Source organism: Branchiostoma lanceolatum, chromosome 8 (genome assembly GCF_035083965.1).
Source record: "Branchiostoma lanceolatum isolate klBraLanc5 chromosome 8, klBraLanc5.hap2, whole genome shotgun sequence".
Taxonomy (NCBI): Eukaryota; Metazoa; Chordata; class Leptocardii; order Amphioxiformes; family Branchiostomatidae; genus Branchiostoma; species Branchiostoma lanceolatum.
In genome coordinates, this window is record NC_089729.1 from 17,335,731 (window position 1) to 17,358,048 (window position 22,318).

Below are 22,318 nucleotides of genomic sequence, written 5' to 3' on the forward strand. Positions count from 1 at the left end.
CGCGCAGGTGTCTTGTCAATTTCCACGTGCTGTGATTGGTTGATTTCATAGGTCAAAGGTCTTAATGATGATTTTTTTCTGGATTCTGATTGGTTGATTTTGTAGGTTAAAGGTCATGCAGAACCTTGGCGCCTTTTCTTGTGCCTTTCCAAATTTTCTCCCGCTTGAAATTTTGAAGAGAGATTTTGGATGCTGTTTTAGGTAGTATTTCGGCGATCGTGAGGAATATTTATACATTTGTGGAGGAGGTCATTTCAGCATGGATATAAGGTACGTGGAGGTTCCGAGAATGGGAAGTTAAGGCAGAATTTTTGGGGAAAAAACAGACAAAAGCAAAATTGGAAAAATTGGCGGATGTGGGGAGGGCGAGTTTTGTATACAACAATAATATCTAGTCAGTGGATAAGTTGCACAGTGTTCAGTTAGATCGATACGTTTTGTTTAAGTACTAACCGTGTCGTGAAAAAAGCTGACTAGAAGGGAACTGGTTTGATTTTATTTGCTGCCACCATAGAAATTATGAAGGGTGATTTGTTGTCTTGGGGGAAGGGGGCGATTCACAAGGGTTCGTTGTTTATGTGAAAATATCATTGAAGAAATACTCTTAAGAATGCATGTATGTTACATGTACGTTATGTTTACAAAACACATAGACCACCAGGATAGCCCTACCGATGTTGGGTGCAGTAAGTGTCGTCATGGAGACGTCATCAGGGGTGGGCTGTCAGGAACAGGTGAGAACAGATTTTGTTGAAAATTATGAGGGTCTGCATGGGGGGCACTTGGTAATGATTATCGGTAAATTCATGGGGTTGCCAATGCATTACGGTGAATTTAGGAAGGCGACAATGCTTAAAGGTAAATTGACACACACAGCACCAGCCACGCGTAGCTACGATGGTATCAGGACAACTCGGCCCCTAGCCATTCGGGACAACTCGGCCCCTAGCTCAGGACAACTCGGCACCGAACCTCAAAACTGACATAGATCAGCAAACAGAACAGGGACTTTTAAAAACATATGTGAGGAATAAAACATGTTTAACTGCCAAACATTTCGTCTAAAAAAGATAGGAAATTGTGAAACTCTGCAGGTCATTTCCCCGGAACGCTTTGATAGTTTGAATATGAATAAGGAAGTTTTATCATAAGCGTAGCGAGTTCGTGAAAGAGCGTCGAAAATAACAAACAAAATGGCGTCGCCGCGCCGGCCCGCAACATGTTTTTGACGGTCTTGTAACGTTTGAGACTTACGGAAATACAAAAATGCTTATGTATGGACTGAGTTTTGTTTCTTAAAATTCTTGTTCCACTTATCAGCCGGTCAGATCAGTAGAATTGTCATTCTTCGAGCCCCAAATACACTTATCATGCACATGAGTAATAGGTGCCGAGTTGTCCTGAGCTAGGGGCCGAGTTGTCCTGAATGACTAGGGGCCGAGTTGTCCCAGGGGCCGAGCTGTCTCGGAGTCGCTACGATTAACGGTGATTCAAATAAGTGAAGCTTGATATGCCTCTCAAAAAAAATGACAGATTAAGAAATAACAATGAAACTTGCATTTTATTCATAATCTGTATTTCCTTTTGGATATTTTCTTTAAATTCTTTGTAAAAATCATATTTTTTCCATACAACAGCTTAGTAAGAAGGAGAAGATGGCAGAAGCAAAGTGCCCCCCTCCCACCCCTAACCTCATCACACAGTACTTCAAGTCCCCGCCCAAACCTGAGGTCACCTCCCCAAAACACTCGGGCATCATGGGATACTTCAAGCCGATGGGTAAGAGTCCATCGCAACAACTGTCATGTAAGCAGCAAGGAATGGTCGGTACCAAGGTGGCATCACCTATCGCTACTCCTAAACCTATGTCAGAGAAAGATACAGATAAACCTTTGAAGGAGAAAGCTACCAAAACTAAACTGAAGAAAGTGAAGCCAGCCAAGAAGGATGTGGAAGAAGTGAAAGATCAAGATGGCAATCAGACAGTAGGTGAGAAGGAGTCGGGAAAAGAAAAGGAACTAAAAAAGACTGGAACAGAATCCTCATCCTGCTCTGAGAACAGGGAAGGTACCACTATGGGAAGCAACAGGAAGTCAAAGAAGAGAAAAAAGAGTGATGTTTTGAACTCTTCTGTTGATGACTTTGAAGCACAGCCAAAAAAGGCTTCCAAAGTATCAGTTTCAGCAGCACCTGTGGAAAAGCTGACAACTTCTCAGGATGAAGAAACCTCTAGAGGTGACAAGTACTCCACCAAAACAGAAGATATTAAAGAAGAAATCAAACATACAGTCACAGATGTAAAGAAACAGGGCACTCCACAAGAGGGTAAAGGTACAAAGCAGTCTTCAGATGAGGACAGGGGTAATGTGGGAGGAGCCAACCACTACAAACCAGCAAAGGAGATTTTGATTGACACATCCACAGCGTTAGATGGTTCCATCTGTGAAATCGATCCAGGCGATGACTCAGTGATGATGATATCTTACCACGACTACTTGACTAACAGCCAATCAGAAGCTGAGGAGGAAGAGGATGACAAAATCATCACAGATGTCATTGACCTAGAGAACAATGACCCAGAAGACTCCAACAATGTTGCAGATGAAATACCTTACAATGACTTTCTTAAAGGCAGTGCAGAAGAAGTAAAAGATAACTCTGACACCTGCAAGTCTGAAGATGTTCAACATGTTGTTGAAGAATCATCAAATCAGGAAATACCATATGAAGAGTTTGTGAGGAATATAGGTAACTCCGCAAGTGAAGATGACAAACCTGCTGATGTGATTTCTAAACCTTCAGGAGAATCACTATCTGGATCGCCAAACTCATCAGGACAAGGAAAGGTGGTGACAGTAGAGGCTCAGGTACACTGTCCTACAGAGGAAAGTGTTTCAAAGCAAAAGCGTTCAGAGTTACTAAAACAAGTCAAAAGAGCATCAACTCCTAAAACCAAGGGGAGGAAAAAGTCTAACGTTGTTGTAGAAGAAGTTGACCTAGTCATTGAGGAATCAAACGACAGTAACAAAAAGGTAAACGAAGAAAGAACAAAGATCATAAAGACAAGCACGGCAACAAGGGACATTGATCCGGAAACCAGAGCGCGCAATGAAGAGATCAAGAAAAATTTCATGGCAAATTTTCGACAACCTGTGGTAAAGAAAAAGGCAGCAGAAACAGAGGAAAATAAAGAGGTATCTCTGAAAGAAGAGGAAGAAAATGAGAAGGAAGTGGAAGCTGACAAGAAGCAATCTGTTAAGTCCTTACAACCCGCATCAAAGAGTAACACCAGGGCCAGAAAACCTGCTACTAAGAAAGTGTCTGTAGAGAAAGAAGATGAAGAAAAAGAAAGTCCAGCTTTGAAGAAAACCAAAAGGTCTGGCAGGAAAAATGGAAAGAAAGATACTACAGTAGCAAAAGTGAAGAAGAAAACTGATAACAAAGCTACAAGTAAGAAGAAGGTGGAAATGGCAAAGGAAGCAGAATTAGTAGAAGTCGTGGAGCCTGAAGTTGAAGAAACACCCACGAGAACGACAAGGTCAGGTCGGAAGTGTGTTTATAGGTCACAGCTGTTGAGCATGGGGTCGCCAAACACACCCAGCCCCATACGCCTCCGACTCACCAGGGTTGCAAGGAGGAACAGATGCGGACTGGACAATCAAGAGGACTTCACACCCAAGAGCAAGAAAAAAGCAAAGGTTAGTAGACAGGGTTGAACAAGTTTTCAAAAATTCACTTGCCCTATCGGGCAAGTAGAAAAAAAATCTACTTGCCCGAACCAACTTTTGACTTGCCCGAAATCTAAATGACATTTTTTCTTTGCATCTTTGCTTGCGGTAATGAATTCTGTTATTTTTCAGTAAAAACGTCTTGTTAAGCATGTAATTATAGCAAAAAAGTTTTAACTACAAGACCAAGCTGTGTGGATGTCATGACCGTATTTACGGGAAATGACAAAAACTTGAACAAGAAGCATGATTACAACGTATCTTCTTTCACTTAAACCACGCCAATTTCATTTGTTGCTTCTCAGATTTTTCAGAATAAAATCAGAGCGATACGGAAAAAAATTTTGGCAAAAAGTCTAAGGTAAAGACACAGGCTTATTAAACATAAAGAACAACATTCAAGTTTTCAGCAAATGTTGTGTATCGATCATTCCTTAGATCCAGTACTACAATATTCCTGTGTTCACTGAGGGCTATTATTATTCTCCCTTTTTCTTTAGTAAACAGAAGAAAAAATCAGGTATTTGTCATATGATGGAAAAGTTACATTTAGAGTGTTGTGGATCTAATATAACTAAACATGGTTCTTATGATATGGCCAGTTTTGAATCATTGTCATGAAATTTTTATTTTCTAGATAACATTAGTCAATATCAATCCACACATGTACATCAAACAACACCTTCAAATGATTTTTTGCAGTATTAACATTTAGAAGTTGAACAGAAATTTAGAATATCCTGAATATACACTCAATCAGTTAAAATGTTGTGGGAACCCTCAGAGTGTGTCATATCCACAATGTTGCTGTTCAATGAAAGAAGGAAAATGCTACATTGAGAGAGTGCTCACAGGGATATCATGTTTCAAAGGATTTGATGTTGCAAAGTTTCATGCCAGCAGGTCTACGAACTGAGAGAGCCATGGGTGTTTGTTTACATGTACTATGTGAGCCAAATTGTCCTGTTTTGGGTTGAATTCATAATCTTTTGGAATATTTTGAGAGAAATGTAGTTTCTAATGATAAGATACATTGTGGTGTGGTGTTTTTGTGATCCTTTTTTGGAATAAAGTTTGTTTTGAAACAGACTGCATGAAAAAATCTTACTTGCCCGATCGGGCAAGTGGGGGAGGATATCCACTTGCCCGAACAGCACTTTCACTTGCCCCGGGCAATCGGGCAACCATACTTGTTCAACCCTGGTAGAGAAGTAGTAGTAGTAGTAGTATCCAGTATTAGATTATACTGCTGCGGGGTTCCCTGACGCATTTATTTTCTATTTGTTGAGTAAAATTTTGTATGTACTCATAACACTCTGTTTTGTGTACATTGGATACTGGTAAATTGTACGAAACTTGTGTTAAGATACTTAATTCCTACATCATGTAGCATTTTGAAAAAAAATTAATTCCCCCAACTTTTAGAATTAAGCCAACCTAAAATACTTTGATCACCATATATTTGATATTGTATTATTGCATGTATATATAGATAATATCCAACCCCCTTTATTTTGCAAGCAATAGGTTAAATACAACTATGAGTCCAAACCCTTAGAGTTGAAAATGCCATTAAACACATTATTTTCTTTCTTTTTAGAATGCCAAAGTCACCAAAGCTCAAGAGCTTATACAAAAGGCAAAGGCACAGAAAAGCAGTAAAGGAAAGTCTAAACCAGAAAGCCTTCTTCAACCCAAAATGACCAGACCCAAGAGACAAGCAGCTAAACCTAAGAGCCCAGAAGTCGTGGAAATAACAGATGAAATAACAACGTCACAGACAAAAAGAGTTAAAGCAAGAAAAGGGACAGCCAAGGTGCAGTCTCCGAAAGGAAAGAAAGTTGTAGCCAGTCCTAAGAAAGAGGGACCCAAGATTGGAAAAGACAGCAAGCCACTTCGCTCTTTCCTTGATGTGTTGGGGAAGAAGAAAGTTTCCTCACCTAAGAAAGCAGGTAAGAAAATGTCTTTTACTGTAGTTTTTATGTTTAGCCATACCTAGTATGGCTCAACATATTGTTTTTACTCATGTTTCTTCTCCTCCTTCTGTCAAATCTTCAAATTGATTCATCTGTCATTCTGTGACCAAATGCTGAAATTTGGCACAAAGGTAGTGTGGGCGAATACCCCTAGGCTTTTTTTCCATTTTTTCGATGTAGACCTTTAAAGTAATTTTATTGAGTTTTTTTGTGACGGCCAATGGGAGCACGGCATTTCAAAATGCGACCGCCTGATTGGCCAATGGAGTTAATCAAGTTATCTTGCATTTCTGGGTCAGCTGCCCTAGTGTTTATACCAATTGTGGCATTATGACCGCCTACATCTAGGACATGTGCATTCATGGCTTTGTTCACACTTTTGGCATATTACTAGTACTTCAGAATTATTTTTCTTAATTCTTTGCCATTTTCAAAACAAAGATGCACATCTCCATTTTTTGCATGGGGAGGAGTATGGCTAAACATGCTGTATTTGCTCAGGGGCAAATGACGGCCTTTCTAGTTTGTTCTTACCTTCTTGTAGGGACATGCTAAAATATACGTAGAATGGATAAAGTATTTCTAACAAGTCTTTCATTCATTCAAGTAATAATTGTGATTTTGAATGACGCAGAAGTACAGAAAAATAGCTTGCATCGTTTTCTTACATCCTTTCATATGATCAAAACTGGTCTTCAAGACATTAAGTACTTGTTCCATTTGTATTGACATTTGTTACCGGTCTTAAATCAAACTTTGAAAAGTAGGAGCGATAACATTTTATGTTTTGGGCATCATAGTGTGTTCTCCAAGAAAGGCAGCTGCAATTTTCAACACGTTTGGGAAGAATGTGACCAAGAGTGGAAGATCCAGCCCTCTTACCATCCTGGATGACGACAGTAGAGGTTCGGGGTCTGAGAGCTCGATGGACGAGGCCACTTTTGCAGCCCGCAGGTGTGTACCGCTCCTTTGTTTTCAGGAGAATACAATGTGAAATTAGGTTAGCATGCATAGTCCAGTGGTTAGCGATCCTGCCTCTGGAACTAGAAAACCCAGTTCAATCCCGGCTCCGTCGTTCACCCGACATGCACGCTACCGGAAAGGGTCGCAGTCCTTAGGACGGGACGTTAAGCCGTGGTCCACTGTTCATTGTGCTTGTCGAAAAGAGCTAGGGGAATTTCCCCGGTACAATGAACCTGTAAATACTGTACATAGCGTCTGTCTTCCTGTCACGACCGGTGGAAGATTAGCTCATCTGTTCATTGAGTTCATTTGAGCTTAACTGGTTCGGGATCACTTTCCTTTACTTTCCTGAGTGAATCCTGACATTGCAGTATAGTGTATGTCAATGAAGGTTAGACATCCAGGTAATAAGATAATTGCCAAATAGCAGTTACTCAAGCAACTGGATATGATTTTGGAAACGGTCAGATGTTTCAAGTAGCGTCCACTACTTTTCGTCAGTGACACTGAGCAAGATTAGTCAAACAACAGGTTTTTACCACGAACTATGAATTGATATGCAAATTTAAGAAATGTTTTGCATATCTAATTCACAGTTCGTGGTTAAAAACCTGCTGATAGACAAAGCTTGCTCAGTGTCACTGACGAAAAGAAGTGGATGCTTCTTGAAACGTCTGACTGTTTCCAAAGTGATAACCAGTTGTTTGTCAATGATTAACTGCTATTTGCAGTATAGTGTATACTGGTCAATTTACTAGAAGTCTCTTATATACCTTCTACATGTAAACCACTAAATTCTCAATATTTGACACAACATATTTGATCAACAGAAGATTATGAGCACACCTTTGCATTGAAAATCTAAGTTTGTTTATGACATCTCAATACAAACAGACAGAAGATGGTCTTCAGTAATGCTATAGAAGACTTACATTAAAAATATTCGCTGTTGATTGATTCAAACAGCAAATGCCATATGCATCTATTACAAAGGTTTAACCTTCTCCCCGCTGCCTAACTCTGTAACCAATAGGGAATCGGGTGCCAAACAGCTACTTCAGAGTGCTAAAGGTTAACCTCTGTTAAAGCCTTTTGAATGTTCCTTGGACATCTCTAACATTTCTCGAACTTTCCAGGAATTTCTTGATGAGTGGCATTCCAGACAGACTGAGGAAACAGATCACCATTACTGCAGCTCAGGCCCTAGCCTACGCGTACCCACCCTTCCCAACGGTCAGTCATGTCCAGCAGAGGGACACAGACATCCCCGATGGACATCTGGACTTCTGGAACTTATCACAACCTCGAGAAGGAAGTATTCCGACCGTGGAAGTCCAGAGTTTCGAGGGCAAGGTTTTGAAAGATGGCCTTCATTTAGGAGCGGTTACAACATGCACACATAAAGATGTACTTGAGAGAGATGTAAGTTAACACTAATAGTAGTCTATTCCATTCTAATTGATGAGAACTGGTAAGGATTTGTAGGAGAAATTGGAGAAACATAAAACAGAGATGTGCTGCACTGATTGTTTGTTTGTTTGTTTTTTTAAAGCCCACACATGGGCTGACCAGTCCAACTGCCCACTGACCTTGTATTCTTTGAAAGTTGACAGTTTTTAAACATGTTTGTATGGTGCAATGATTTTTAAACATGTTTGTATGGTGCAATGATATTGTAACGTTCCTCACTGAATACTGGTATGCAATTCTAAAATGTTTATTCAACTTACCATGTAAAGAAATGGTAGGAAAATTTACTTTCTGTATTGACTTAATCCTACATAGAATACCTTTAACATAATATAAGGTACAACAGAATAGAATGAAATTAAGATTGTTGACACCTACATCTTTTGTTGATGTTTTCAGCCAAGAGCCCCAGTCCCACCACTGCCCCATGTTGTATGTAAGAGCCTGGTGGCAGAGATAGGTACATACTGTCCTGGTGTGCCTGTCAGGAGAGTCTATAAAAGATACAGGTCCAGATATCTGGAACACCAAGGTCACGAACATCAGGAACAAGGTATGTGATAATATTAGACACTTTTGCAGTCTCTTTTTTTACTGTTAGCTTTTTTGTCTACTTTGTGAATGACTGACAATATGAGTCTTAACAAGTAAAGTTATAGTAGTACAATACACAGACACATAGAATCTTAAAGGCATCCAGAGCATTTTGTGAGGCTTGAAACTTGAATAAAAAAGCTCAAATTTCTAGTACTTCCTACACATAGTAAGTTTCAATAACACTATACCATTACATATCAACTTTAAAGGAGCAAAGATATGATGTCGTTGTGTGGTGAGAACTGATAAAAAATCCAAGCCCTAATAGACTGATCCTGACTGTCCATCACAATTAGCGGTTCGACCAATGAGAGAATTACTGCATGTCCGTCAAATATTTGCATTTGTATGTTTGAATTTTGCATTTCTACGTTTTGACGGAGGTGGGCAGGGCTATGGTATTGGTCTATTTATACTAGGCGCATGAAACTAAAAGATCACCATGTAGCTTATTTTTGTGCCGCTTTTGAACACTTTTGATAAGAAATCCGCAGGCAAATGTGGTAAACAGTGGCATTAAATGTCAATTTCATAAAGATTACAGCAGCTAGAATATGTCCAATTTTCAAGCCTCATAAAATGCTCTGGGTGCCTTTTAGTATTAGCATGAAAGCTCATCTGTGTTGGTACATTACATGATGAAGTTTGATACTTTCGTTCAACACAAGCAAATGTAGCTGATCTTGAATCTTAAGTACATCATATGTTAGAAATATTATTTTTCTCTCTACTTACTGGTTGCACTTAAAGGAAATATTGTGTAAGATGTGCACTTCAAGTACCGCAAAATGTTCTTGTTTCCAAAAGATGGCCACCCTTCATTTTTACACAGATCCCTCACAAACAGTGAGTCAACTAGCCAGTCAGCCAGTGACAAGTACTGAGCCTAAAGCTGTGAAAGACAAGAAAAGCAACAAGAGGAAGCTTTCGGAGGTCACTGAAGGTCAAGATCACAACACCAGCAAGAGGAAAAGGACAGAGGAAGAATCTGAAGGTCAAGGGAACAGCCCAGAAGTTCAGGAGTCAAGAAAACGAGGGAGGTTGAGTAGGAAATCCAAGATGGCCGACAGAAACAAAGGTCAAGAGTTGAACACGGCACAGCAGTCAGATGGGGAGGGGGGCAGAAGAAGAACCGGTCGGACAAAGAGAAATTCTAGCCCAAGTGAAGAGAAGGAAGAACCAAAAAGGAGTAGTAGAAGGGTCTCAAGGAAACAGGAAGAGCAAAAGAAAGAAGACAGTGAAGAAGAAGTGAAAATTGTAGAAGAAGCACCAACGGAAAGTGGTGAGATAAGTCAAGGTATGTTCTTGACAGCCAAGTAATTTTTGATCATCAATATAGTTTTATATCAATGTTCTATATTCTGTTTCCTTGTATGTTTTGGAAACATCCTTATTTCATTTGATTCTAAAATCCATTTACACCAGACTATCCCTTTTCTATCTGTTTTTAAAACAGACTTGCTTGTACATGAAAGCATTGTCCATTAATTCTTTAATGCTTGGCCTTCCAGTTTATTTACATGTAGGACTTCAAGCTTGAAGCACAGAACATTACAGTCTCTGTGATAATGATTTAAAAATTTATGTTACACATACCGATACATCTGTAATTTTTTCCTGAAGATGGCATCCAGGATTCACTGTGGACAGACAAGTACCAACCCAGAAGTTCCTCGGAGGTTATCGGTAACACAGGGGCCATGAAGAAACTTAAGGGCTGGCTACACGACTGGAAGATCAGGGCAGACAAGGAGATGAGAAGAATGATGAAAGAAATGAAGAAACAAAAGAAGGCACAGAAAAATGCAGGTTAGTTTGCTGGGGCCACCCTATTTTATACACATGACCTTTTCCGTTACCTTGCATATTCTATTACATTTGTTTGAATAGCAATACAGCGGTACAATACAGTGCAAAATTAACTGCAAAGACGTGTACAATGTGGTTACAAGCTTCATATCAATGATGTGGTAGCCATAAAGCTGGCTTCACAATTCATGCGAGCGTCGGCGGAATTTGTAGATCGCCCGAGCGTCGACCGTATTTTCCAATGAAAATCTCGGGCAACGTCCGTCGAACACTAAAATCTAAAAATCCCTCATGAGATGTTACCATCTCTTGGACATGGACAAAGTCAGAATCAACTAACCTGGTAAAAGGCCAATATTTGGATCAACTTTGATTTCTGAAAATCGCCCGAAGCCCGCGTAATCGACAGGACGTCGGCCGTACTTCAGCCGAAAATGGACATTTGAAGCTCGCCAACAAGTCGGCTGAGCTGAATTTCTTATTTGTGACGGGGGTGTAAGAGCTAAGATTGCAGTGGGAGATGTACAAATGTAGCAAACACAGTATCTTCACTTTAGCACTTGTGTTGGTAGTTGACATACTTGTAGAGCAGAGCTTTTTGTGTAGTAAAGTATCCTTATATAGCCAGCTGCTGTATAAATATATGGCTACTGTCTGATCCCAGCAAAAAAGTCGGGATCCCAAGGGTCGGGTGACTGGTGGGATGACGATGACAGTGACTTTGATGTCAGCGATGACGGAGACAGTGACTACAATGAGGAGGAAGAGGAGGATGGCCTCTGTAACACTATGCTGGTTCTGGGGCCAACCGGCATTGGGAAGACTTCAGCTGTGTATGCTTGTGCCCAGGAACTAGGATACAAGGTAAGACACAAGTCAGATTTGTAGTAAAGATTGCGTCAGTAGAAAATCCGTTGTTCTTATCACTAAAGCTAAGAAGGTCCCGGGTTCGAATCCTTTCATATCACCGATCTTGTGCCCTTGGGAAAGGTACTTCACACGACTTTCCTCACTCCACCCAGGTGTGAATGGGTACCTGACTTCGGTTGGGGAAGGTCGTATTGAGGTCATCTGGTGGCGCCGAATGGCAGCCGCCCAGACCCTTGCGACAGTTCCACAAAATGCAAGTGTTGTGCATACATAAAATATGTATATGTTGTGTATTATGTGAAACCTGTAAACCCTGCATCAATTCAGCGCTAGAAAGGCTGCCATTGCGGGTAATTTCTGACCAATAAAAACCATTATTATAAGGTATAGACAAGAGTGCAGAAACCATGATTTTAGTTGTTGTGACAAACTAGTCTAATTTTGTACTTATGCAATAATTTTCACCTGTCCAGGTGTTTGAGGTGAATGCTGCGTCCCTGCGGAGTGGCAAACAGGTGCTGACACAGCTGCGGGAGGCCACACAATCCCACCAGGTGTCCAAACAAGCCCAGACGGGCGGGGCAGCAAGTCTCTTCAAAACATCACTCACACCACAGAAGGGTAATGATTTTTCATTGCTGAAAATATAACATCTAACGTAACGTGACCAGTTAACGTCCAATTTATTCAAAACGTATTTATCTTAAAACCGCGCGGACAGAGCCAAATGTTAAACCCATGGGCAGAAATATCAGCTCTTCCAAAAATGAAAATGCATGATTCCGTGCAACTTGTTGTTACTGGTTCGGGAGTTTATTCTGTTATATCGCTGGACGTAAACCTTTTTATTGTTTTGTATGAAAGAGAGAGATGGCTAAGGATCATACTTACATGTATGACGTTCTTTGTTGCTCATGAGAACAGGCTTTGGCATAATACACCGCGACATGTGGACCTGACCCAAACTGGACGTAAACTGCTCCCGCACGTAAATAGGACACGTTACGTTACTAACATAATTTCACTAGGGTACATAATTCTGCCACCCTATAAAGATAGTGCAATATAATGCACTCCTGTATATCTAAACTGTGCATACTTAGGGGGTGCTGCACTAGAGATCTCTCAAACCCACTGTTTTTCAAAGTGGCGGATTTATGCAACCTGTCGGAATGATGTTAATGGAGGTTAACTGTTAAATGTGATGCAAGTTATCAAATGTTGTTTATCACTGGTAATTTGGTACAGTCAAACCTGGCCGAGCAACCACCTGGCGCAGGCAACCACTTGTAAACACACACATTTCAATGTGGAAAGAGCCAGAAGTTGAGGGAGTTTTGTGTCCTCGAACACAAAACTGTAGCAACATTGATTCTAACCTCCGAATCCAGTATTCGAATTTCCGACGGCGGCGCAACTGGCGCGCTCGAAATGCATTCGAAATATTCTATGGAAGCCTGTGTAATAACACTCCCAAACTCTATATGATCCGGATAGTTATCACACGGTCCGGAACACCCGTATCAGGCCCAGGCATGACATAATTAAAAATACATCATCAGTTGTGTGATACTCTTTTACAGTCAAACCAGGAGCAAACAAGGCGCCCCTGCCTTCCTCCTTTGCGTCCTTCTTCAAGAAGACAGAAGATGGGAAGAAGGAGGAGGAAGACAGCAAAGGTCCAGCAGGAAACAAGAAAGTCAGAAGATCACTTGAGCTTGGGCCATCTTCAGGGGCTAAAGGAAACAAGAAGGAAAAGAAGCCAGGTTGGTAGCAGTTGCAAAAGGAATTCTTGGTTTTATAACTTGAGTCAATGTGGGAATACTGTAAATTGATTTAAGTTCACGATGAGTTAATTTCGCGGTAAGGAAAAAATAAGGAGTGTTCGCGGTGGTTTTGAGTTCACAATAACATGAAAAGTAGCCCCTGTTCAATGTATTCAATGTTTTATTTGGCTAGCTTCAATGGGATTTCAGACTAAGTTTACAAAGTACAACATCTAAATATGGTATGTTTTAGCCTTTAAGCCGGCGTCACAATTCATGCGAGCGTCGACCGACTTTGTAGATCGCCCAAAGCTCGCCGAATGTCAAAATCGCCCGAGCGTCGACCGTATTTTCCAATAAAAATCTCGAGTGACGTCCGTTGAACACTAAAAACTACAAATCCCCCATGAGATGGTACCATCTTTTGGACATGGACAAAGTCATAATCGACTAACCTGGTAAAAGGCCAATATTTGGATCAACTTTGATTTCTAAAAATCGCCCGAAAGCCCGCGTAATCGACAGGACGTCGCCTGTACTTCAACCGAAAATGCACATTTGAAGCTCGCCAACACGCCAAATTCCTTATTTGTGACGGGGGCTTTAGCACACTGAAGTAGTTGTTTGGCACCCCGTTCTTTATTGGTTACATAGTTAGGCAGCGGGGAGAAGGATAGACAATTGGTGTGTCTTCTGTGAATAATGTACAAGAAAGCATTTTCTTGTTTTCCAGAGAAAAGAAGATCCAGTAAAGGCGGCAGTGCCAAAAACTCAACAGAAGCAAAACCAGCTGCAACAAAAGAACCTACCCGGGCAATGACCTCACTCATACTATTTGAAGAGGTAAAGTTTCATCATTCTTCCTACATTTCTACAAATGTTTTCAAAGTTTTTCTCAGAAATTTGTCTTTTTATTCTGTTGATAAACCTTTTTATGTGGAGTAAGGAAATTGAAGTAAATTTCTTTAGAAAAGAAATTATGTATTGCCATGATATGTACGGTTGTTGAACAAACTCTGCATGAAACATCTTTTTAATCTATCAATACAAGGGTGTAGTTTCAGTAAGTTTCAAGGTTTCCCCGTTGCCCCCCTCCCCACAGGTGGATGTAGTGTTTGAAGACGACAAAGGATTCCTTCCAGCCATCAACTCCTTGATGACAACCACAAAGAGGCCCATCATTCTCACTACCTCAGGTATGTATAGGTTTTTCTGACTTGTGAATTAGAAATTGGGTTGAGATCATGATAATGTTTTTGTTTCATTGAAGTTTAGTCATTTTATCCATTGTTCAGATATCTTCTGCTACTTTCCAGATGCCACCTTTCGTGCCAGGTTTGAAGGAAGATACGAAGAGCTGACATTCAAACAACCTTTGCAGGTAAGATGTACCCAAATATTGTCCTTTGCGTCATCCTCAATACTGTAGTTCTTGTTTCTTTCACTGTAACTTTATGTTCACTGTTTTCACGGTCACTTCTGTGCCGTGAACTTATCATCAACGTGAAAAACCTGTTTTATTATTTATGATTCCTTCACACATCCCTTCTGTAAATCACTTGCCTTCACCGTGAAGTTAAAGTTCAGTGAAAATGTCCATTTTCCTTACACCGTGAAATTTTGCTACCGTGAAGATAAAGGATTACAGTCCTATTGTCAATGTTGCCCTAATCAAGAAATTAGATTTCACCTGAAATAACATGGCATGTAAGTGTGTGTGTGCTGTGTTTATGTATTCCTGCATTGTTTTTTTTTATATAAAACTTACAACATTAATATAAAAGAGAAGTTTGGAAGATTGAAAATTCAAAACTTCCTAATTAATTCTCCCCCCCCCTCTCTTGCAGCCTATTGTTACATCCCACCTGCAGCTGTTGTGCCTTGCGGAGAACCTCCCCACCAAGAGAGCCGATGTGGAAGCTACAGTGGCGCTGAGTCGTGGTGACATACGGCGCGCCATGTTGTCCCTGCAGTTCTGGACTGAGTCAGGAGGGGGCAGGATTGAGAAGAGGATGGCTTCAGATCTCCACAAGGTACCAAACTCCATCATTACCTATCTGCACTTCCTAGTAACTTTTTAGTATCCAATGTAGTACATGTACAAATATGTGGGAAATCTTTACAGGAAAAGTCCAATAAGGTTCTTGTGAAAAAAATCTTGTTACTGTATTTCCAAATAGATATGCAAACAATATTCATCTATGATTTTAGGTCGTCACAAACACAGAAAACCCTCCACAACCTCCACAAATAGAGGAATCTTCGCAGAGCCAAACTTGTGACACTGTCGACATTACTGCAAAACCTGGGGACAAGACCACCATGGTGCTGGGACCACTGCCTGATGATGAAAACGCCATGGATGCTGACGGCTTCCTCAGCTGCAGAAGAACGACAGCAACACTCCGAAACCAGGTGCTGCTGGCTGCTGATGACACATGTGACAGCTGTCCATCAAGTCAAGAGGTTGCTATGGCAACAGTTGCCATGGAAACAAATCCAGAAACAGTGGAATTACATTCCCAATGTATGGAGAGTGTGCTTGGAATCCACAACGTTGCTGGCTGCAAGAATCAACTACTTGAAATGTTCAAGGTACAAAAACGATTTTTCATTTCCTATTGTGACTGATTTCCTATATTCCCTCGGGACAATATTATGATTTGTTGCCTTCAAATTCTTTTATTTGTTTTTTAACGGTTTTTGAGTCTGTATGTTCCATTGTTGTATCATATTGTGTATTGAATTTTGTGAGGGTTTTTTCCAGACTCAAGACTCGGACCAAGGATGTCTTGCTAGACAGATAAGCCTCACAGCCAGCTGCCAGTGGCAGGGCAGAAACCTCCTGTTCTGCAATGTGGAACAACTCCTGCCCCTCCCCACAACTCCATGGATCAGGCCAAAATGTAGCAACCCAAGTGTACTCCAGAACGTACCATTACAAGATGAAGATAAAGAAAGGGGGAGACAGAGGAAAGGAGATCCTCTCCTTGATAGTTCACTGTTTGATGCTGAAGACATGCCAAGTTCTCAACCCAAAGATGCTACCATAGTAGAAGACAATACACCTCTAGCAGCAGAAGGAAGTGCTAAGAGCTGTAGGGATAAGGATGTTGATGCTCAGAGCAGCTCAACAGGTGTAGAAAAAGAAGAAAATGTCTTCAAAAAGAAACTCATTTGCCAAGCACTTGCCTCCTTTTGTGAACTGTCAGAAAACAAGTCTTTCCTGGACATGCATGCACACAAGTCTTTTCAGAAGGAAGGAATCTGCAAGATTGACCAATCGGCTTGGAGGGCAAAGGTCAAGTCAGGGATGACTGACAGTGTGAGGAAAGTGGAGGAGTCTGATTGGAGGAGAGCAGAGATGGAGGCGGAGCTTCGTGCTACAGTGGAAGTGATGAGTTTGAGGCAGTGTGCAAGAACAGTAGGAAAGCTAGCATCGGAATGGGCACAAGATTCAGGGAGTAGAGACTTGTGTGAAGAACTGACATTGCCAGTTGTAGGTGATGCAGCTAGCTTGAGGACATTAAATCTACAAGACGAGACACAAGCACAGCTTAGGTATGTCCTGATTATCCCTCAATCTTCAAATCTCACAAGATGTGTTGTAAAATCATGTATAGTTCACCTGTCTTGAATGAATGAATGGTTTATTTACATCCCAAGACAAAACATACATAGCAGCCTACATTGGCTGAAGTGAAGTATGATTTACATATAAAAATAGTCTAAAAGCATTAAAGATACATACTATGAATATTTCATACTTACAATACTCAATTTAGAATATATGCGTACTCGTTTACATGCTTTTTTGCGGCGCCTACACTTTGTCATTGAGTAGGTCGACCAGGTAAGGTAGTGTAGTCTTACGATATCTAGCGGTCCTACATTTGAACTGTGTTATCTGGTGTTTAGACCTAAGAAGGTTCTTGCCATGGAGACTCATATGGTTTGGAGGCAACCAATTAGCAAACGTCGTGGAGCTTTACAAGGAAGTAACAAACTTAGCACATAGCTCATGTCGTCTGCTGCGTAGAGATGGCAAGACGGCAGGAAATGGCATGATACTAGTATCCAAAAAAACTACCCCTGCAATAGTTCAACCTTCCCTTTCTTTCCAAAATGTCTTGTACAGTAATATGGTCATTTCAGCATTGGGGAGGTAGATAGATTTGGTACACTGTGTTTCAAAATGTTAAAAAATCAAACTTGACCATCCTTAATTATTTTTTATAATCCCTGCCAATTGTACATGCATTTTCAGCACTGTTCATAAATGTTTCTCCTTTTATTATTATAGTATGTTCAGCACGAGGCATCAAACTGTTCATGGAGTTGCGTCAGCGCTACCTAACCTCACCCACGGTCAGCACAGGGCCCTCGCGCTGGACTATCTCCCCACCCTGCGCTCCATCTGTGTCACCGAGAAACTCAGGGAAGCATCCAAACTCAAAAGAAGGCATGAATACTACTTCTTTCTATACTATTAAGATGTCATTTCAGGAAGAACATAGATAAGCTTGTATTTTGTATCTTCTATAAACCAGCAATGGATGACAAGCAGTTCTGGAAAATAAACTTTGCTTGCTGCACCTCGTAATGAGGAGGAATGATGATGATGATGATGATGATGATGATGATGAACCATTCATAAACTTTGCTTGCTGCACCTCGTAATGAGGAGGAATGATGATGATGATGATGATGATGATGATGAACCATTCATAAACTTTGCTTGCTGCACCTCGTAATGAGGAGGAATGATGATGATGATGATGATGATGATGATGATGATGATGATGATGATAAACCATTCAGTGCTGATGGTCTAACAACTAATATTTGAAACCTTGACATTAAAAGATTTCATTTTTTCCTTTGCAGGTTTTTACACTACCTGGACAACAATGGATTGTCACTCAAGCCTTCTGTACTGAATGCTCTGGCTCAGGAATTTTGAACACATGATCTAGAAATGTATGTGATTTAAGGTGTGAGACTTGTGATTGTGAGAAGATTGTTTTTACGGATTCTTACCTATATGTAACTTTACATGTAGCTGTACAAAGAAAGGTATTAGCCCTCGAATCAACTAAGATATAAATTTCCCCCTTTGTCATCAACGATAGCAAATGCATTTGCACATGTATGATATTTTAGAGAATGAAATGAATTTATGGTGCATGCCGTGATGGGTTTTTGTGTGTTTCATACCAGCTTTGAGTAATTTGTTTAGATCTACTGTCTCTGTATGAGGAGGATTGTTTGTAATAATCTTTGGATCCAACTGAGAGAGAAATGACCTGATGTGTAAGTGATTGTGCTGGATGGAGTAACAATATGAGGTACAGATCGAAGCATGGTGAATATTAAACAAAAAATTCAGAACATTCTATTTTCATTTTAGCTCAATGTACTGCCAGAACCATTGTGTAATTTTTGTCAAAACTAACTGTGAATAAAACCTGATGTGAAAAGGTTTGTAACATTTGTATTCTTGTATCAAGCAGTGATATACATGTAATTAGAGGATATGAAAGTAGTTGTGATACTTTCTGTGTTGTTATGGTGCCACCAATAATCGTTTTTTGTATCTGTATCTATATAGCCGGTATAACCCCCATTAGGTGTAACACACCAGCTTCGCAAGCATGTGGTGCGGCAGCAGCTGGTTATATTACACCGATCGGTCTGTTACACCTAGTCTTGGCATATCTTACTGCTTGGTTCTGCACCCTCTCCAGTTTATCTTTATCCCTCTTTGTGTATGGATCCCAAACTATGTTTTGTCAATATTAATGTTATAAGGAATAAAAGTACAAACCTCCCTTGGCAATGTTTTTGGAGTAGATGCATAAACATGTAACATGAAGGATAGTAAAACCTGAATAAGCTTTGAAATCTGAAATAAAGTTCCTTTTTTTTAAATTAAATCATACAGACATGTTGACAAGTGAAATGCCAAAATGAAGATCTATAACTAAAGTGTAAGGACAGGGCTTTAACTGTATCCAAATCTTCATGTCTCCTAGATCTACTTGTATTCAAGGTCCAACGAACTAGAGAACACAGTCATTGAACAAACCACTGTATGCAGGGAAATGTTTATTTTCAATTTACCACTTTTTTGTATCGAGATCACATGTTTTACTTAGTGGACCAGAGCGGCAGGTAGGCGGGGACTGCCAACTGTTCTCCATTCGGTCCCTCCTCCCACTCGAAACACGCACCGATAACATTACTGAACAGGTAACCAACCTACAGGGAGAAAAGAAAGAAGAAACGTGTAGTGTTCCTGCGTACTGTAACGGTTAGCACATTTCCTGTCTAGCACATAGCAATATCTTAAAACGTCCATGGTTCTCACAACCTAAGATCGCAGTAACCCTTCAACTTCAATCGCTTAGGACAAAACTCTCCAAGCAGAGGTTTGTGGGGAAGAGTGTGACATTTTTATCGCTCAAAAAAACGGCACAAAAAGGTCACAATCCTCCCCACCAACCTCTGCTTGGAGAGTTTTGTCCTAAGCGATTGAAGTTGAAGGGCTACAGTGGAAATAGGACGATGCCTAACCACACCATGAAACTTGAAAAATCCATGGACAACATTTTAGTAGCGATGATGAACTTACCTCCTCAGCTGCCTGTTGCACGGCCGGGTCATTGGAGTCGTAGTACTCGTCCTGCAGACAGGCGTACATGGTGCGGCCACAGTCACAGCTAGTGATGGTGTGGGGACGCATGTTGGTCATGCCATACCTCGTAGCCCAAGCTGGGGGGGAGACAATTTGTTTTAGGACGAGAGTGTGGAAAAGAAACGAATGAATCGATAGTATGACTCTCATCCTTGCTCTCATAAACTCTCATAATACGAACTCTGAACTTTTAGCTTAAGACGCGGATCTTACAGGCAATATGCCTCCTATCCGAACACTATGTTATGTTATGTTATGTTATGAACATGCTCAGTAAAAATAGCCCGTCAATTCAATGCCACTATTTGAAGCAGCTATTACACGTGTCAGTGGGGGCCTCTAGCGATTTACGCTATTTTTGCAGTTGCGCGAGGTAAGTTTTGCTGCAGTAATTTCAATGAATGCTAGAAGTCGCTTTTGATCCATGCTTCTGAGATTATATTATGAGCATTATCTTTGTTTTGTAAGCTCAGACCTGAAATATCTGCCTTTTACTTGTATTTCTCGTACGTTAACACTATTGTTAAAGTGTAAGTCATCAAACGAGCAGCACTGTTAAGAAGTTTGGATGTGATATAAGGCGTCCCGAAATTGTACCTACCCCTGATGTAGTCGGGACAGAGGTAGTGTGCGAGACAGCAGCGGTCCACAGTCGGAGGGTTCCCGAGCTGCGGCTCGTACGGGTCTGCGTTAGGGGTGCCGGTGCCGCACCACAGAGTGCCTGAAAATTACGAACAGCTGAACTCTAGTTTGCTGAGTGTGACGAGACCTAGTTATAGCTGAGTGTTTTTGAATGCAATTCCTCCAAAGCAACTATGAAATCGTGGCGAAGAATTATGGCAACCATTATGGCAACAAAACGGTGATTTTTTATTATTGATAATAACATCTGCATATGACTTACCTGGGTAGTTAATTGCGAACTTTGTTTGCGGTGCGGCTGACGCCTGAAAAACAAACATAATTTTTACACAGATCTAATGACGTGCAAAAATTCTGTTGAACACGATGCAGTTGAAACGAATGAATGAAGACCTTTATCGTGCATTCATGCCCCAAGGGGCTAGTTACAGGTCGTCTAACTTAACACATGGAACATACAAGGACATAAATGCAACAACACAAGCTGTAAACATATAGAGTAGACAAACATGTTATTAAACTAAGCTAGTCCAGTAGGGTCGACTTCTTCTCGCTTCTTTGTACATGACTTGTGTAAATGTATGAACAGACAGTATTTCTTATACAAGGATTATCAGGCGTAATGAAAATGAAAATATGAAGTTGTCTGTTGCATTTAGATGTTCGAAATATGGGAATTTTTCTTTGATAAGGTTAAAAAGTACACTTCTTTCGCTATCGTATAATTTACAATCTAGGACGAAATGTTGCTCATCTTCTACTTGATTTAAATTACAATGTTGACAAAGTCTATGTTGAAGAAACATTAATGAAATGAAGTCTGTGTGTGTGTGTGTGTACTTTGATATCCTGGAATAAATTTCCTGTCTAGTGCAGACAGCACCGTATGGTACACTACCACAACTAACGTGACTTCATTGCTTTCGGTATTGCGGTATTACTAGGTTCTACTTCAAATTTGCTGCATTAAACTCTGCTTAAATTTCTTACTCACCATTCCACAAAGGGCAACAACCAACAGAACTGTCCACATGGTGAAAAACGCGGCTTGCTCGGTGAACTGGAGATGAAGAAGTAACCTGTGAAGTCTGTCTTACTTGTATAGGACGTGACGATGTGAATTATGTGCGCGGCGCCCACAAATATTTCCGCGTGAGAATTTGCTCATCTGTGTATGTGCGATAGATTGTAAAGTCAACATTCCGCATCCGAACGTACACACCTTACACACGGTCTGCCACGGCGGAACAAATTAAACGTACGACTTCTGGCAAAGCCTGGCCTTCAACTTTCTTACATTGATAATTTATGTTTATAGGTCTCGTGGTCGTAACTATAGCTCTTTGATCGTGTCCTAATTTGGTGCTAGGACGACTACATGAATATACCGCCCAACCATTTATCGATTTTTGAACTTATTAACTATATACTTCCCGTATGTTCACATTTTAAGATTTAATATGTGCTAGTATTATCAACAATATGTGAATGATTATTTTTTTCTTCAAATTTCCCTTGACGCCGTACGACCTGCAAAGGTATTCAGAGGAAGTTGTCTGAAGTGATACTAGTTTGTTGTAGACATCCGATAAGACGGGCGTCACAGTGTATACGTGTATAGAGATATGTACGATATACAAACAAATACATGTTTATCTAATAGTTACGTTAACAATTAGGAGCATAGCACGTATCTGCTCACCCAATGCAAAAGTATAGACTCTACCAGCCTCTGCGGGTCGCTGGGAAAATAGTAGAAATTGGCCAAATAGAGTCAACTGTATGAAGGGGGTCGGCTAT

The 22,318-nt window shown here is 40.6% G+C and overlaps 2 protein-coding genes and 1 long non-coding RNA gene across 3 annotated transcripts; 2 read left to right on the top strand and 1 right to left on the bottom strand.

The window, feature by feature from the left end:
• The first annotated feature begins 97 nt into the window (after positions 1-97).
• LOC136439918 (uncharacterized) lies at positions 98-1,926 on the top strand. The gene is made up of 3 exons (XR_010756597.1): positions 98-270; positions 654-734; positions 1,638-1,926. It is a non-coding gene; the product is annotated as an uncharacterized lncRNA (long non-coding RNA).
• A 2-nt stretch (positions 1,927-1,928) lies between these two features.
• On the top strand, positions 1,929-18,142 carry LOC136439522 (ATPase family AAA domain-containing protein 5-like). Its single transcript, XM_066434940.1, has 18 exons — positions 1,929-3,698; positions 5,329-5,680; positions 6,505-6,658; positions 7,804-8,020; positions 8,537-8,690; positions 9,567-10,031; positions 10,358-10,543; positions 11,208-11,407; positions 11,887-12,034; positions 12,997-13,179; positions 13,913-14,022; positions 14,282-14,375; positions 14,496-14,560; positions 15,027-15,212; positions 15,391-15,774; positions 15,947-16,740; positions 17,483-17,641; positions 18,067-18,142. The coding sequence occupies exons 1-18, from the start codon at positions 2,076-2,078 to the stop codon at positions 18,140-18,142; spliced, it is 5,550 nt and encodes a 1,849-aa protein (XP_066291037.1). The 5' UTR covers positions 1,929-2,075.
• Positions 18,143-19,270: 1,128 nt separating this feature from the next.
• LOC136439916 (phospholipase A2-like) lies at positions 19,271-21,650 on the bottom strand. The gene is made up of 5 exons (XM_066435583.1): positions 21,513-21,650; positions 20,781-20,823; positions 20,478-20,597; positions 19,814-19,953; positions 19,271-19,440 (listed from the first exon to the last, which is right to left on the bottom strand). Exons 1-5 carry the CDS (start codon positions 21,549-21,551, stop codon positions 19,330-19,332), a joined length of 453 nt encoding a protein of 150 aa, XP_066291680.1. The 5' UTR covers positions 21,552-21,650; the 3' UTR covers positions 19,271-19,329.
• Between the last annotated feature and the right edge of the window lie 668 nt (positions 21,651-22,318).